Genomic DNA, 16168 nt, shown 5'->3' with positions numbered 1-16168 from the left:
GATGATCCTTGGAGAGATCTGACTGCCTGGTTTAGAAAGGAACACATTTATTGCTTTCCCTTGAAGCTAAATTGGCATAAAGTCTTCACACTATCAACGGTATAGAAGGTGGCTTTGGATTGAATTTCAATAACATGGTCTTTGTAACCAAATTAAACTTTTTTTTAGATACAACCTGGATCTGTGTATTTAAATGTCAAATCCAGTCTGGCAATAGTCTTTATACTTACTTGGCCTCAAATTTCTTGACATTTCTGTGGCAGAATTCATATTTAGCTGGGCAGGTTAAAAGAAAGCGACATCAAAATGCAAATAGAGAGATGAAAAGAAGTAGGAGAATTCCCACTATGGCCTGATCATGTGTGATTAGCAAAGGTGGGCTAAAGGTCGGACATTTACCGCCTGACATAAGATTCTCCTTGGCTCTCTATAAGTACTGATGGAATTATATTTAATTGGATTCTAAGGAAAGGGTAATGAAACACTGGATGTTATCTGCACCATTAAAGGTGCATTGACTCTTGCTAACAGCTGCTAGAATATTCTTCCTTCTTCATAATGACCTTTTTCCTTTTTCACACTCTTATGTAATGTACCATTTTTAACATTAAAACGTGTTCTGAATATCAGCTCATTTTTTTAAGTGTTTGATAGATTCAATTAAAAAATACTGTGAATTTTGGCAAATGTTCCATCCATGACCGTGTTCTTAACCAATGTTAAGTATATAGTTTAGATTTTATGTTGCAATGTCTTTGTAATGACCAAATAACCAGTAAACTACAGCAAAGGGGATTTATTAGACAAATAATACTGGCGCCAGTTTGTTATTAATGTAGAATGCCCAAACAACAGGACTCTTTCTACAGTAAGAAAAAAGTTAGGAAATGGAACACACAGTATGAACATTTCTTACATCTTTAACAATATTGTAATGTGACAAAATATTAATTAAATCTCCACTACAGTTTTTACAGCAATCATACCTCCCACACATGGACCAGAATTGCAGGATAGTCCTGTTATCATTCTGTAGAATGATTGGCTGGATATTGTTATGTCATGAAAAGATATGTGAAAGGCCAAATAGATTTGGTCTGGCTCACTGACTGGACCACTTGGTAGTTCCAGCTTTACAGATGACCTTCAATATCCAACAAATTGGGCCAGTAGTTAATACATTTTTTCATTTTTGAGCAAAAAACTATTTTTCAATTCTTTATAGCATTTTAGAGACCTTTTAAAATCTACAACAGCTTTCAATACCCTTCCTATGTGCAACTATATGGCTTGTTTAGAGTATTTTCTAGTGGTAGGGATGCAAGACTTTAATATTTAGGGGCAGATTTATCAAGGGTCGAATTTCAAGTTCATGGGAGTTATTTAAAACTCTCATAAACTCCTATGAACTCAAAATTTGACTAGTTGCAATTTATTAAAAAAGTTGAATTTGGCAAACTCGGGTGAATAGAATCAACCTGAAAATTCGAATCAAATTCAAATCAAATTTGAATTGAATTCAACCTCAAATGTCAGGAAGGCTGCAAACCACTCCAAATTGATCCCAGGATGGCTTCCATAGGCTAAAACAGCAATTCATCAGGTTTAAGGTGGCAAATAGGAGTGACTGACATAAGAGAGAACTCAGTAGCATTGTCTTTCTGATAGAAGACAGGTCTCTGTTAGGGCAAATAGAGAGTGTGAATTTGAATAAGGTTAGCAGCAGGGTAATGGGAAACATTGCATGGGCAATAATAGATAGGTATATGGCAGGGACTGGGATCTGAAGAGATATTGCCTGCAGCAAGTAATAGCCAAAGAGAGAGGGATTGGAGGCGAGAGAAGGATTTAAAATGGCTATGCTTTTGTGAGATAGTAGTTGGAGGTGATAGATTTTTTAAAAAGTTTTATAGGGTATAGGAGCAGCAGTGTGTGCAATGTAGCAAGGCATTTAGCCATCAGTTAGAGGGCTAAAGGAAGAAGCTACCTTTGGAAGTACAAAGATGAAAGACAATAAGGGCATTCTGTGATTCTGGCACTTGGCATTGCAGTTGTACCTAGCCCCTATAACTGAATTATAATGCCTGAAGAGATGTTGGCTTCTGCAGCACCTAAAAGAGGATTTAGTCCTCCAATAAGTAACCTTTACTCACAGGAACCATTACTTGACTTAAAATGATTTTCGGAACACTTACTCCAAATCATGAGTGTGACAAGCCAAAAAAGACCCATATCTTTGTGACTATTAAGCAAGCTAATGCTCTCCTGGATGAATGTAATCACTGCCTAGTTATCAATAGCATATACTATTCACAATGCCATACAAACAATTGCTTCACTGCAGGGTTAAAAGAATGAGCTTAGTTGCATGAATAATAGAATTTCCCAGCAACTCCAACACTGTGAAATGTCAGTGCTGATTTTTTATTTATGTGTGCTAAGTCATAATTGCTTTCAGTGTTCCATACTTACCTCCCAGTGATTAGGAAGAACAGAGTGAGAATGACCAGAAGTGTAAATCCTCCAACAGCCGCCGTGGCTATTACGAGAAACTGGCCTTGTTCTGCAGCCAGATCAGATGCTGGAACAGAGAAAAAAGGAACAGGCTTTCAGTTCAGTGGGTTAACAAATTGCTTCTTTAGTAGGAATTATTGTTTTCCTTCCAGGAAAAGTGGTTTTAAAGGTAAAAATGTAAACAGCAAAACTGCAGTGTGGACTTTTCTAAAGGGGAACTGTCATAGATTTAAAGATATACCCAAACAGGTTTAAATCACAAATGACATTGGGAGAGGAACCCATCTCCTTTTAACAGCCTTCCATTTCCCTAACCTTTTACCTATGTAGGGGAGAAGAGAAATCCTTCCCCTGCTTTTCTGTCTGTGACATCATTCAGCCCAGTAACAGGCTGGAGAGCGACCTGATTGGCTGGACACCGCAGTGCATCCTGGGAGGAGAGGGTGTGCCAGACTGTGAAGCTGTGTGTGTAGGCCCTGCTGGATCTGTGTGTGTAGGCCGCTAAAGCTTCAGAGGAGGAAAGTGCCATTTGAGAAGAGTTTCCACTGTGATCTGCCTCTGAGAGAGATTGCTGAATAAATCCCTTGAAGAGAGGATTTGCCACAGTACTGAGCCTAACAGGAAGACAGGCCTTGTGTGATTTTGCCTGCTACGTGGGAAGCTGCTATTTTCCAAGGGAAAAGGTACTCTGGGGAAAGGTAGCGCTACCAGGGGAATAAGAGCTCTGGGGAAAGGGACATTGCAATTTGAACTGTGTGCTTTAAACCCTTCCAGACAAGTGGGACTGTGATACTATAAGAACTGTGTTTGAACCGATAGTTAAAACCTAATAGGGATTTAGGTGGTGTCCCTTATATTCCCATACAGGCGTGACTTGTGTATTAGTTACTACTTTACAGTTTATATAAAGTTAAATATTGTTATCCGCAAAGTGTGTGTTTATTATTTCCTAGGGGATTCCTCTGAGGTAAGTTCCTCAGTGCTCCCTAGGTGGAGGCACTGCGCTGTGATTCCTAGTTCCCAGTACTTTTCGACTTGCAAAAGGGACTCAGGGCCCCTGAATTGCCAAGGAAGCTATTATTTAAAGGGACAGTAACCAAAATAGCGTTACATTGGAGGCACTGCTGAGATGTCGACTGGGAAGCTGGGGATGTTTGATGAAAATATGTCTGCCTTTGAAACTCCACAAAGTGTTCGCCAATGGTGTACTGCATTGGGACTTAACCCCCGAAAGGTTGCCGCTGTTGGGCCCATGGTGCTCAGAGTGAAGGAAGAATTTATTTATCAAGTTCTGGATGGGGAACAGATTTTTTACCGCCCAAGGGTGGCTGCGTCACGGCGGGATTCTGCCGGGGTCCTGTTGAATGTTCTTATAGACAGCCCCAGAGAGATAGATCGTGACCGTGTTCCCCCTGATATTGATGCTGAAAGTGAAGGGCCCTGGAAGATTGTTCTGCCTGATATGTCTGATGACGCAGATGAGTTAACTTCCCAGGGTGATGCCATTACTACCCAGTATGCAGTGAAGGCACCGGAGAGTGTGCAACTGAACAAGACGTTGTTTGATTCGCCAGCTGAAAAGAGTCACATAAAGAGATGTCCATCCTGTGAGAGCGTGGTCTCCAAGGGGAGTCGCCATAGTTCTGGTGGCCGGCTGGATACCCCAGAGATTGTGAGCGCGCTGGGACAACTTACTGACCAACTGACACAGCTAGCCTGGAATGGTAATTTTAAGAGACTTAAAGTGTTTTCAGGTACCAATCCTGTACCCTCAGGTGAAGAGTCCTTTGAGTGTTGGAGAGACTCCACTGTTGTGTCCGTGAGAGATTGGACTGGGCCCGAGACTACTATGAGAAGGAAGATCCTTGAAAGTCTTCGCAGCCCTGCCGTGGATGTTGTTAAGTCCTATATGGTCGGTCACCCCGATGCTACTTCGGGTGATCTGATTGAAGTCCTGGAGGTGACGTTTGGCCCTGTAGAGAGTGCTACAGAGATGCTCTATCGCTTCCACTCTACCGTCCAGAAAGAGAAGGAAGATTTGTCTGCTTATCTTGTGCGGCTAGAACAAGGCCTGAGACTGCTAGTGAGCCGTGGTGCAATCACAGACAGTGAAATGGATCCTCTGAGAATTCGCCAATTGAAGAGAGGGACCCTGAATAGTGACCCTGTTGCCATGACAATTAGAGCACACTACCAGGATAAGCTCCCCCCTGGGTACATTGCTCTGATGGAGAGAGTGCGGCGAGAAGAGGCGGATGCCTATGTGAGGGTCAGACGAAGTCCCACTTCAGGGCATACAGAGAAATCCACTGCTGATGCTAAACTGTTGGAGGAAAACAAGAAGCTTCGCAAAGAGTTGGAGGAGTTAAAAGCTCAACTGTCTGAGAGAGCCAAACCCCCAGCTGAAACTAAGAGAGTTCCTACGTGTTACCGGTGTGGAAAGCTTGGCCACATCCAGTCAAACTGCCCAGTTCCTGATGAAGGTGAAACCCAATCTGCACTGTGTAAAGTACGCCGTAGGCGTAGAAGATTCCATGGGAGATGTTACAAGTGCCAAGTGATGGGTCATCAGGCCCGAAGTTGTAAGACTTACAAAATTTCCACCATACAGAAGTCTTATTATGAGCCTTCTGTCTGTGAGAGTGACTCCCCTGAAGAGGATAGGGTGTTGAGTCGAGAGAAGACTACTGTGGAGAACCCTATTGGCATGAAGGTGGCCCCTGAAACCTTTGATACCCCCGATAGATCTAAAGTACTGGGTCTGGGTGAGCGCAGGTCTCCAGGTAAGGCCAATGTTAGGGTCCCAGGTAACAATAGTGATAAAGACATTTTTGACTGTTTTGCTGTCCAGGCATGTCAGGGCATACGGCAAGCGAGGACGTTGCCGATTTGTCCAAGGGGAGAATGTAGGGGAGAAGAGAAATCCTTCCCCTGCTTTTCTGTCTGTGACATCATTCAGCCCAGTAACAGGCTGGAGAGCGACCTGATTGGCTGGACACCGCAGTGCATCCTGGGAGGAGAGGGTGTGCCAGACTGTGAAGCTGTGTGTGTAGGCCCTGCTGGATCTGTGTGTGTAGGCCGCTAAAGCTTCAGAGGAGGAAAGTGCCATTTGAGAAGAGTTTCCACTGTGATCTGCCTCTGAGAGAGATTGCTGAATAAATCCCTTGAAGAGAGGATTTGCCACAGTACTGAGCCTAACAGGAAGACAGGCCTTGTGTGATTTTGCCTGCTACGTGGGAAGCTGCTATTTTCCAAGGGAAAAGGTACTCTGGGGAAAGGTAGCGCTACCAGGGGAATAAGAGCTCTGGGGAAAGGGACATTGCAATTTGAACTGTGTGCTTTAAACCCTTCCAGACAAGTGGGACTGTGATACTATAAGAACTGTGTTTGAACCGATAGTTAAAACCTAATAGGGATTTAGGTGGTGTCCCTTATATTCCCATACAGGCGTGACTTGTGTATTAGTTACTACTTTACAGTTTATATAAAGTTAAATATTGTTATCCGCAAAGTGTGTGTTTATTATTTCCTAGGGGATTCCTCTGAGGTAAGTTCCTCAGTGCTCCCTAGGTGGAGGCACTGCGCTGTGATTCCTAGTTCCCAGTACTTTTCGACTTGCAAAAGGGACTCAGGGCCCCTGAATTGCCAAGGAAGCTATTATTTAAAGGGACAGTAACCAAAATAGCGTTACACCTATATGCATACTTGCTTGGAAATTGGAGTTACTTAAGGCTAAAAGTTCTTCTCACGAGGAAGCAGGTGATAAAACTCTTGCTGAGATCTCAAACCAGAACTTTCTTTGCAAAGTCAGTTGTGACTTTAGAAAAACTTGTTATAATGGTTTGTGGCATCACTGACTATTCTTCTTAGATAAAGTTTAGACTCTACATTAATGACTCCACTTTACATGCATTAGGAGTTGAGATGATTATATAAACAAATAAAATGTTCAAGGGGGTGTTAGAGGAGGTCCCCAGTACCTATAGTAATTAACTTTGTATTTGCTGATTGTATTTATTTTATTATTTTCTCTTCTCCATAGTGCAACTTAAATGCAATGATGACTCTGGATCTGTGACCCCATCAAGCAGACTGACTAATATATTATTGCTTAATGTTTATCTTTCCATTCATGTACTCGCCTACTCAGTCTTCATTATGACATTCAAATGAATGCCTGCATACTAGGGGTCAGTGACCCTATCTCTCAGACAGTTGTTAATGTTGTAAACTGGACAGCCATAGAACAAAACACATGACATAATTCAAAGAAGTCCTAAATAAAAAAAGGAAAGAATAATAGCTAATATAATGCCTAAACTGCAAAATAATTGTAAAATACTGTAAGCTCATATTGCCTACATAAAGCTGTGATAGCTTTTTTTTTTAATTAGGGGGCAATACGCTTAGAGATAACAAGTGGTCCCCCTGCGGTAGTTTTACCATCCTGTCCATGAACAAATCTGGCACTTACAGGCACAAGGAACCTGTCCTTAGCAGCCATTAAATACAGAGGTCAACTATTTTGGGTCCCTCTATGCTGCTTCCTCTGTTTTATTAACAACCCAGTAGAAAGGGGGTTTGAAGGAAGAGATGTTTGGGAGGAACACAAAGGTCCATTGATCGTTTTCGTAGTATCCAAGTAGACCAGCCCAATCATGGGCAGTTTGTCCTCGTTACTTGCAACCCCTAAAGAGAATCCCCGACCTGAAGATGCATCTTGGTGCAAACATCATGTCTAGTTGACTGTGGCTTTAAGCTTATCTCCGGCATTAGTAAGAACACTTTTCCTACTGGCAAAACATTTGTAGAAGTTCTCAACTATTTACTTCACTAGGGATTGCCTGAACCAATATTTGTTTGGCTGAATGTTAGGAAGCAAATATTTATGAGCCGTGGATCATGCAGGCGAGCAGCTTGCATACTTATGAAACGATTCGTCTAGCAAAAAAAAAGAAAAGAAAAAGAAAAGAATTCAAAAATAAAAAAAGATGCATGTTTTAAACTATCAATTTTAAACCAGCCTTATAGTAATGAAGGGTCAGCTATTTATGCATCTGCTGTATAATGTACTATTAATAATCACTTTTTGCCAGTTGTAGCTGCTCCCAGTAATGATGCATCTAACTGTGGGGAATTATTGAGGCAGCACAAATTGCGTTCCGGAAAGAACCTTGAAGTTACTGTTGTTCAAAAGTCATTTCTGCTGAACCACTTAAATTTTAATAAAGCGAATAGTTTATTTGGGCATCTAGATGCAACTCAGCAACTGTTGTCTGTATCATATATTCATCTTTTTAAATCAGGGAAGCGAGACTTGCAGCACAACAGCTGCTCTGTTTCTGCAAAGCCCAAGCTGTTGACTGGCTGAGAATGCTGGGAGCTGCAGTTTATGGCTGCTGGAGGACAAATTATTTGAGCAAAACATAATAAAATTGCTTTGTTCCATACATTCCCACAGATATATCCATTTTGGCAAATGGTTTAAAAAAAATTGAAATTTAAATGAAAAAAAATTGGCAACTAAAACCTAGCAAGCTTCTATATAAATAAATGGAAATGGTCATTTTAACATTAATGCTATTTTATGTTCAGAATTTTCTTTAAAAGTTGCATTTTTTAATAATACTGTGGTTTTGGGGGAAAGTGCACAAATGAATGCAACCAAGTTCTTCATAATTGCTAGCAGTTCAGACAACGAAATGTAATGACGTTTTCTTTTTTTTTTTTAAAAAAATAAAATTGAAAATTAGTAAAATGTGCTTCCCCGTATCTGTCTGGTTGAAAAATAGCCTACTGTACATTTTTTTTGGGGGGGGCAACCAGCTTCCCCCCTACATTTCCTAACATATGGCACATAAACTATACACTGGGCTCATGTGTAGGGCAATATAACAACTCTATTTTATTTTATTAAGGTTTCCCAGACTTGTGTAGTGTAATGTATTTGCTGCAACATTCAAGTCCATTAAAGTTTAACTTCCCGCCGTATGCAAATTAGTCAAAGTTAGTGCAACTTCGATTCGCTTGGTGCAGTAACGCTAGTGCAACTTCGCCAGCATTCGGTGCCCTGGGCGCAACTTCGGATTTCAGTGAATTAGCGTTGTCCTGGCGAATCTACGCCTGTCGAAGTGTTGCGATGTGAGCGAGCGAAGCGATTTTGTGCAACGTATAGATGTGGAGCTAAGGTATGCAGAGCATGTAACTTCATAACAATATTGAATATATTTTGGAACATGTGGCTTGCATAGGGAAAAGGAACGTCTCCTCTGCAATTTTAGATTATATTTTGAGTGAACATAATGGCACTGAGGGATGTATCTCTTGCCAAGGTATAGACCATGTGAAATTAGGATAGAGAAGGGGAGATTTTGAGAGCAACCAGCAGGACTTAATAAAGGTTGGGAAATAAAATATTATATAGATAGTTAGAGGCATATGATCGATATAAGGTGTGTCATTTATCAAAATATATTTTGTATAATAAAAAGTCTAATTAAAATAGTGAAATTTATACAAAAGTAAGTGAAGGATGCCACACCGTCTTTTCATGTATGATGATAATATAAAATACTCTTCATTGTGTACTAGAGGTGAAAAATGTTGCTTTTAAAGAAATTTTAAATGTATATAAAATTAGAAGAAGAATTGGAGATTTAAGAGATTTCTTTAAAATAGTGTATGGTGTTATCTATAAAGTTGTGATTTTTTGGTACAATGAAATTGTGACCATTGTGGGTCATGAAACGTGCTTGTAGTTTCTAATTTTTGAACAATGCCATTACTCACAACTTTTTAAAGTTAAAAAGGAAATGAAAAGAATGTTTTAATGCCGTTTGGAGAAGTGCGGTGTTAATCCTGAGTCATGAGATACAGATATTGATTGGAGAGGCGTGGGAGTGACCAGGAACCGACACTGGAGTTCAGGAGACTTTGGTGAGCTCCACTATTGCTCACTAGAGGGATTTTGAAATAAAGCACACTCTTTTTTAAAACACATATGGGGCAAATTCACTGAAGGACGAAGCGCCTAACGCTAGCGTTTATTCGCTAGCGTAGCGTATTTTCATTAATTCGCCGGACACTGGCGTAAATTCGCTAATGTTACTTCGCACCCTTACGAATTTGCGCAATGGACGTAACTACGCAAATTCACTGACGTGCGCATTGTTCTGAACGCTACCGTTTGCGCTAGACTTCCTTTGCCACCTCAGACCAGGCGAAGTGCAATAGAGTAGATAGGGATTGCTTCAAAAAAAGTTGACATTTTTTCAAGTCCCAAAAAACGCTGGCGTTTTTTCTTTTTTTATGGGTGATAGGCTGAAAAAGATCGAAAAATTTTTTGGGGCTCCCCTCCTTCCCCCCTACATTTCCTGACTCATTGCACCTTAACTATACAGTGGGCACATGTGTAGGGCAAAATAAAAATTTTATTTGATGTTTTGAAGGTTTCCCAGGCTTGTGTAGTGCTGCTACATATACTTCCATTGTAAATTCAATTTGGCGCCGTATGCAAATTAAGCATCAATAGCGTAACTTCGCTTTGCCTGGTGAATTAACGCTAGTGCAACTTCGCAACTTTCATTTCCCCTGAGTGCAACTTCGGATTTTAGTGAATTTGCATAGCGCTTGCGAAAATTCGCCAGGTGAAGTGCGGCGAAGCGGACCCTGGCGCAACTACGAATCTTAGTGAATTTGCCCCATAGGGAGTAAATGACGCCCTTATCTACAGGTGACAGAATTCCAAAGTGGCTTTTATTATCTGTTGCATCAATGAAGTCATAGCAACCAATCAAACATTTGCTTGCTTACAGTAAGCTGTTGAAAACTTTTTTCTGGTTGGTTACTATTCATTACCAAGATTTGTGGTTAAAAATGTGGTTAATCAACAAACATATTTCCATGCATGTTATTTCAATTCCTTTCTTGAACAAATCAGAGGTTTGGAACCTAAACAAATTTTGTAATAATATCATTAAACAAACTTACTTTCATCTCCAGTTTCAAATTCAAACTTATGGCTATAGCTGCTGTACCCTGCTGTAGTTCGGACACGGATGTGAAATATGTACTTGGTGGCCGGCTTGAGGCCTGTGATAATAACACTCGGGGCTTTGGATCTCGTAGAGGAATAGCTGAGCTGCTCGTGCTCCTGAAGACACAAAGAGATAGATGATGTTACAATACTGAATCCAAATAATCAGTGTCGTTTTAGTTTAGACACCCAGCTTCAGCCATTTGTGAAATGGGCAATGTGTTTATGTGACAAAATGTTTTTTTCCAATGTTATTTCTTTTTCCAGTTTCGGTTGTAAAACTGTGCCCTAAACTGGAGGCATGAAATGATCGTTTAGTTTGAAGTATATCAAGTGAAATGATAAGAGAACGTTGCTGCTTTGAGCTAAATAGATAAAGACAGTGTCAGTGCGCCTTCACAGGAATGAAAAAACAAGGTGTGTTTTAAAGACCCATTTACTCACTTCTACCCGCAGGTAGTGCCAAAATGCCGGCGCTATCCGGGGGTAGTCCTGTTGGCGAAAGAGAGAAATGCATTCAATTTTTACCAAACCTAAGAATGCTGTTATCACACCCAGTTAAACAGGTTATATACAAGATACAGGTATGGTATTCCTTATCCAGAAAACCCTTACGCACAAAGTTCTGAGTTATAGGAGTCCAGAAATTATCATTGTAATTGTTACCTTGTCTCTGTAATGGTAACAGTATGTTGTACTTGATGGTGACTGAGCTGCATGAATCTGTTTTGATGGCAAAACAATCGTGTTGGGTTTATTTAATTCCTAAATGTTTTAGGCATACTTAAGGCATTGTGATCCAAAACCCCAGGTCCCAATTAATCTGAATAATAGATTTCAAGCCTTTTTTTTGTATGTTGCTGCTTATGGTGCAGCAAAAACTGTTCTGTATATTACAAATACCTCTATCATTACTAATAACACAAATATATAAAGTGTCAAGAAGTTCCTCAGCCAAACTGGGCCAGTTTTAGGGTAACACAAGAAGGCATTTGGCCTGGACCATAGGGCCCAAAGTGTCCTAGCTTTGCCTTTGCCAGGAACCATTCTTTTAATACAACCCTACAACCTGTGTGTACCAATGTAAAACAGTTTTTAACAAAATCTCTGTGCCCAAATAACATCACACAATTGAGACATTCATGTAGATTGTCAGTAGGGTTGTCTCCTACCAGCTATAACAATTGGCTCCAATTATTATGATGCAGAAAGAAAACAGGTTAGGACGTTTTATCGTATGTTAAGATTAAGACGCCTCCAGTGAGTTTATGTACTTATTTACAGAATGACAAGAATTTGTTTTAGAGGAAAGTATATCCTCTAAAGTTTTGTATCTACCAGCACAATAACAAATCTACTCATTTGCTTTCAGCCTAAATGTGGCCACAAACTGTAGCTGTGTTCAGCATTGCTAACCTGGTAATCAGTCTTTAGTTACATTTATACAGATAAAGAGCACTTGCAGAATAAAAATGAATACTAGAGATGTCGCGAACTGTTCGCCGGCGAACTTGTTCGCGCGAACATCGGGTGTTCGCGCTCGCCGGAAGTTCGCGAACGTCGCGCGACGTTCGCCATTTTGGGTTCGCCATTGTTGGCGCTTTTTTTTGCCCTCTCACCCCAGACCAGCAGGTACATGGCAGCCAATCAGGAAGCTCTCCCCTGGACCACTCCCCTTCCCTATAAAAACCGAAGCCCTGCAGCGTTTTTTCACTCTGCCTGTGTGTGCTGAAGAGATAGTGTAGGGAGAGAGCTGCTGCCTGTTAGTGATTTCAGGGACAGTTGAAAGTTTGCTGGCTAGTAATCGTTTTGATACTGCTCTGTTATTGAAGGGACAGAAGTCTGCAGGGGTTTGAGGGACATTTAAGCTTAGGTAGCTTTGCTGGCTAGTAATCTACCTTCTACTGCAGTGCTCTGTATGTAGCTGCAGTGGGCAGCTGTCCTGCTTCTGATCTCATCTGCTGACTGCTGCAATAACAGTAGTCCTTGTAAGGACTGCTTTTATTTATTTTTTTGTTGTTTTACTACTACTACTACTACTACTATAAGAGCCCAGTGCTATTAGTCTAGCAGTGTTGGGGAGTGGGACTGGTGTGCTAATCTGCTGCTCCTAGTAGTTCAGCAGCACCAACTTTAATTTTTTTTTTTTAATATTCATTTTTTTTTATTTTACTTTTTTTTATTTTACTACCGCTGTAGTAGTGTATAAGTTGACCTTTTAGGCATTATTTGCCCTGTAGGCATTATTTGCACACTGTTTTCTTCAACCCGCCATCTAGCTGTGTGACCTTGTTCACATTCTGTCTAAATATCCATAATATTACCGTCTCCAGAAAAAACACCGGAGTGACTTTTTTCAAGCAGCCATAATATATTTTACGTAATCCGTATCCACCGCTGTAGTAGTGTATACGTTGACCTTGTAGGCATTATTTGCACACTGTTTTCTTCAACCCGCCATCTAGCTGTGTGACCTTGTTCACATTCTGTCTAAATATCCATAATATTACCGTCTCCAGAAAAAACACCGGAGTGACTTTTTTCAAGCAGCCATAATATATTTTACGTAATCCGTATCCACCGCTGTAGTAGTGTATACGTTGACCTTGTAGGCATTATTTGCACACTGTTTTCTTCAACCCGCCATCTAGCTGTGTGACATTGTTCACATTCTGTCTAAATATCCATAATATTACCGTCTCTAGAAAAACCACTTGAGTTACTTTTTTTCAAGCAGCATTCATATATTTTACGTAATCCGTATCCACCGCTGTAGTAGTGTATACGTTGACCTTGTAGGCATTATTTGCACACTGTTTTCTTCAACCCGCCATCTAGCTGTGTGACCTTGTTCACATTCTGTCTAAATATCCATAATATTATCGTCTCTAGAAAAACCACTTGAGTTACTTTTTTTCAAGCAGCATTCATATATTTTACGTAATCCATATCCACCGCTGTAGTAGTGTATACGTTGACCTTGTAGGCATTATTTGCACACTGTTTTCTTCAACCCGCCATCTAGCTGTGTGACCTTGTTCACATTCTGTCTAAATATCCATAATATTACCGTCTCCAGAAAAAACACCGGAGTGACTTTTTTCAAGCAGCCATAATATATTTTACGTAATCCGTATCCACCGCTGTAGTAGTGTATACGTTGACCTTGTAGGCATTATTTGCACACTGTTTTCTTCAACCCGCCATCTAGCTGTGTGACATTGTTCACATTCTGTCTAAATATCCATAATATTACCGTCTCTAGAAAAACCACTTGAGTTACTTTTTTTCAAGCAGCATTCATATATTTTACGTAATCCGTATCCACCGCTGTAGTAGTGTATACGTTGACCTTGTAGGCATTATTTGCACACTGTTTTCTTCAACCCGCCATCTAGCTGTGTGACCTTGTTCACATTCTGTCTAAATATCCATAATATTATCGTCTCTAGAAAAACCACTTGAGTTACTTTTTTTCAAGCAGCATTCATATATTTTACGTAATCCGTATCCACCGCTGTAGTAGTGTATACGTTGACCTTGTAGGCATTATTTGCACACTGTTTTCTTCAACCCGCCATCTAGCTGTGTGACCTTGTTCACATTCTGTCTAAATATCCATAATATTACCGTCTCCAGAAAAAACACCGGAGTGACTTTTTTCAAGCAGCCATAATATATTTTACGTAATCCGTATCCACCGCTGTAGTAGTGTATACGTTGACCTTGTAGGCATTATTTGCACACTGTTTTCTTCAACCCGCCATCTAGCTGTGTGACATTGTTCACATTCTGTCTAAATATCCATAATATTACCGTCTCTAGAAAAACCACTTGAGTTACTTTTTTTCAAGCAGCATTCATATATTTTACGTAATCCGTATCCACCGCTGTAGTAGTGTATACGTTGACCTTGTAGGCATTATTTGCACACTGTTTTCTTCAACCCGCCATCTAGCTGTGTGACCTTGTTCACATTCTGTCTAAATATCCATAATATTATCGTCTCTAGAAAAACCACTTGAGTTACTTTTTTTCAAGCAGCATTCATATATTTTACGTAATCCGTATCCACCGCTGTAGTAGTGTATACGTTGACCTTGTAGGCATTATTTGCACACTGTTTTCTTCAACCCGCCATCTAGCTGTGTGACCTTGTTCACATTCTGTCTAAATATCCATAATATTACCGTCTCCAGAAAAAACACCGGAGTGACTTTTTTCAAGCAGCCATAATATATTTTACGTAATCCGTATCCACCGCTGTAGTAGTGTATACGTTGACCTTGTAGGCATTATTTGCACACTGTTTTCTTCAACCCGCCATCTAGCTGTGTGACCTTGTTCACATTCTGTCTAAATATCCATAATATTATCGTCTCTAGAAAAACCACTTGAGTTACTTTTTTTCAAGCAGCATTCATATATTTTACGTAATCCGTATCCACCGCTGTAGTAGTGTATACGTTGACCTTGTAGGCATTATTTGCACACTGTTTTCTTCAACCCGCCATCTAGCTGTGTGACCTTGTTCACATTCTGTCTAAATATCCATAATATTATCGTCTCTAGAAAAACCACTTGAGTTACTTTTTTTCAAGCAGCATTCATATATTTTACGTAATCCGTATCCACCGCTGTAGTAGTGTATACGTTGACCTTGTAGGCATTATTTGCACACTGTTTTCTTCAACCCGCCATCTAGCTGTGTGACCTTGTTCACATTCTGTCTAAATATCCATAATATTACCGTCTCCAGAAAAAACACCGGAGTGACTTTTTTCAAGCAGCCATAATATATTTTATGTAATCCGTATCCACCGCTGTAGTAGTGTATACGTTGACCTTGTAGGCATTATTTGCACACTGTTTTCTTCAACCCGCCATCTAGCTGTGTGTATTATCGTTTCCAGAAAAACCAACTGAGTTTTTGTTGTTGTTGTTGTTTTTTAAAAAATAATGCCAGGCAAAGGCAGGCCGCCACGCAGAGGCCGTGCTAGGGGCCGTGCTGCTATGCAATCCTGTGGCCCTAGCAAATTGCCCAGTTTTAAAAAGCCAATGACCCTGAACTCCCAAAATGCTGAAGAGGTAGTTGACTGGCTTACACAGCACACCCCATCCTCTACCGTTTCTAACTTTACCACAACATCCTCCTCATCCTCCACTGCTATGGCCACCCCACGTAACACTTCCTCCACCACCGGTGCCCCTTCTTCACTGGGGTCAGAGGAGTTATTTTCCCATGAGTTTCTTGAACTGAGTAATGCGCAACCATTATTGCCAGAAGAAGATGAAGGAGATGAGGACCTTACACCAGATTTAATTCTGGCAGAGAACACGATAGAGATGGACATAATGAGTGATGAGGAGGAGGTCCCCGCTGCTGCTTCCTTCTGTGATGTGTCAGAAGAAATTGATGCATCTGAGGAGAATGATGATGAGGAGATTGATGTTTTGTGGGTGCCTAGTAGAAGAGAGCAAGAGGAGGGTAGTTCAGATGGAGAGACGGAGAGTCAGAGAGGCAGTAGGAGAATAAGACTTAGAAGAAGCAGGGAGGACAGCCCGCAGGGATCAGTAGGGCAACAACATGTATCGGCACCTGTGTTCAGCCGGCCAACG

The 16168-nt window shown here is 40.7% G+C and overlaps 1 protein-coding gene across 2 annotated transcripts in view; it reads right to left on the bottom strand.

The window, feature by feature from the left end:
- The window catches only part of LOC108708862 (ephrin type-A receptor 6), a 394409-nt gene that overhangs the window by 100900 nt on the left and 277341 nt on the right, over positions 1-16168 (bottom strand). Inside the window, exons 7-9 of one of the 2 annotated variants that reach the window (XM_041583374.1) lie at positions 10994-11041; positions 10504-10666; positions 2473-2581 (exon numbers count right to left, since the gene is read on the bottom strand). In XM_041583374.1, coding sequence (XP_041439308.1) covers positions 2473-2581; positions 10504-10666; positions 10994-11041 — 320 coding nt within the window. The remainder of the gene's footprint in view (positions 1-2472; positions 2582-10503; positions 10667-10993; positions 11042-16168) is intronic. The other variant, XM_041583375.1, reaches the window with a different exon arrangement.

The sequence above is a fragment of the Xenopus laevis genome, chromosome 2S, assembly GCF_017654675.1.
Source record: "Xenopus laevis strain J_2021 chromosome 2S, Xenopus_laevis_v10.1, whole genome shotgun sequence".
In the NCBI taxonomy this organism is placed as follows: Eukaryota; Metazoa; Chordata; class Amphibia; order Anura; family Pipidae; genus Xenopus; species Xenopus laevis.
Note: the sequence above shows the minus strand (reverse complement) of the source record. Positions and strands in the feature narration are given on the sequence as shown.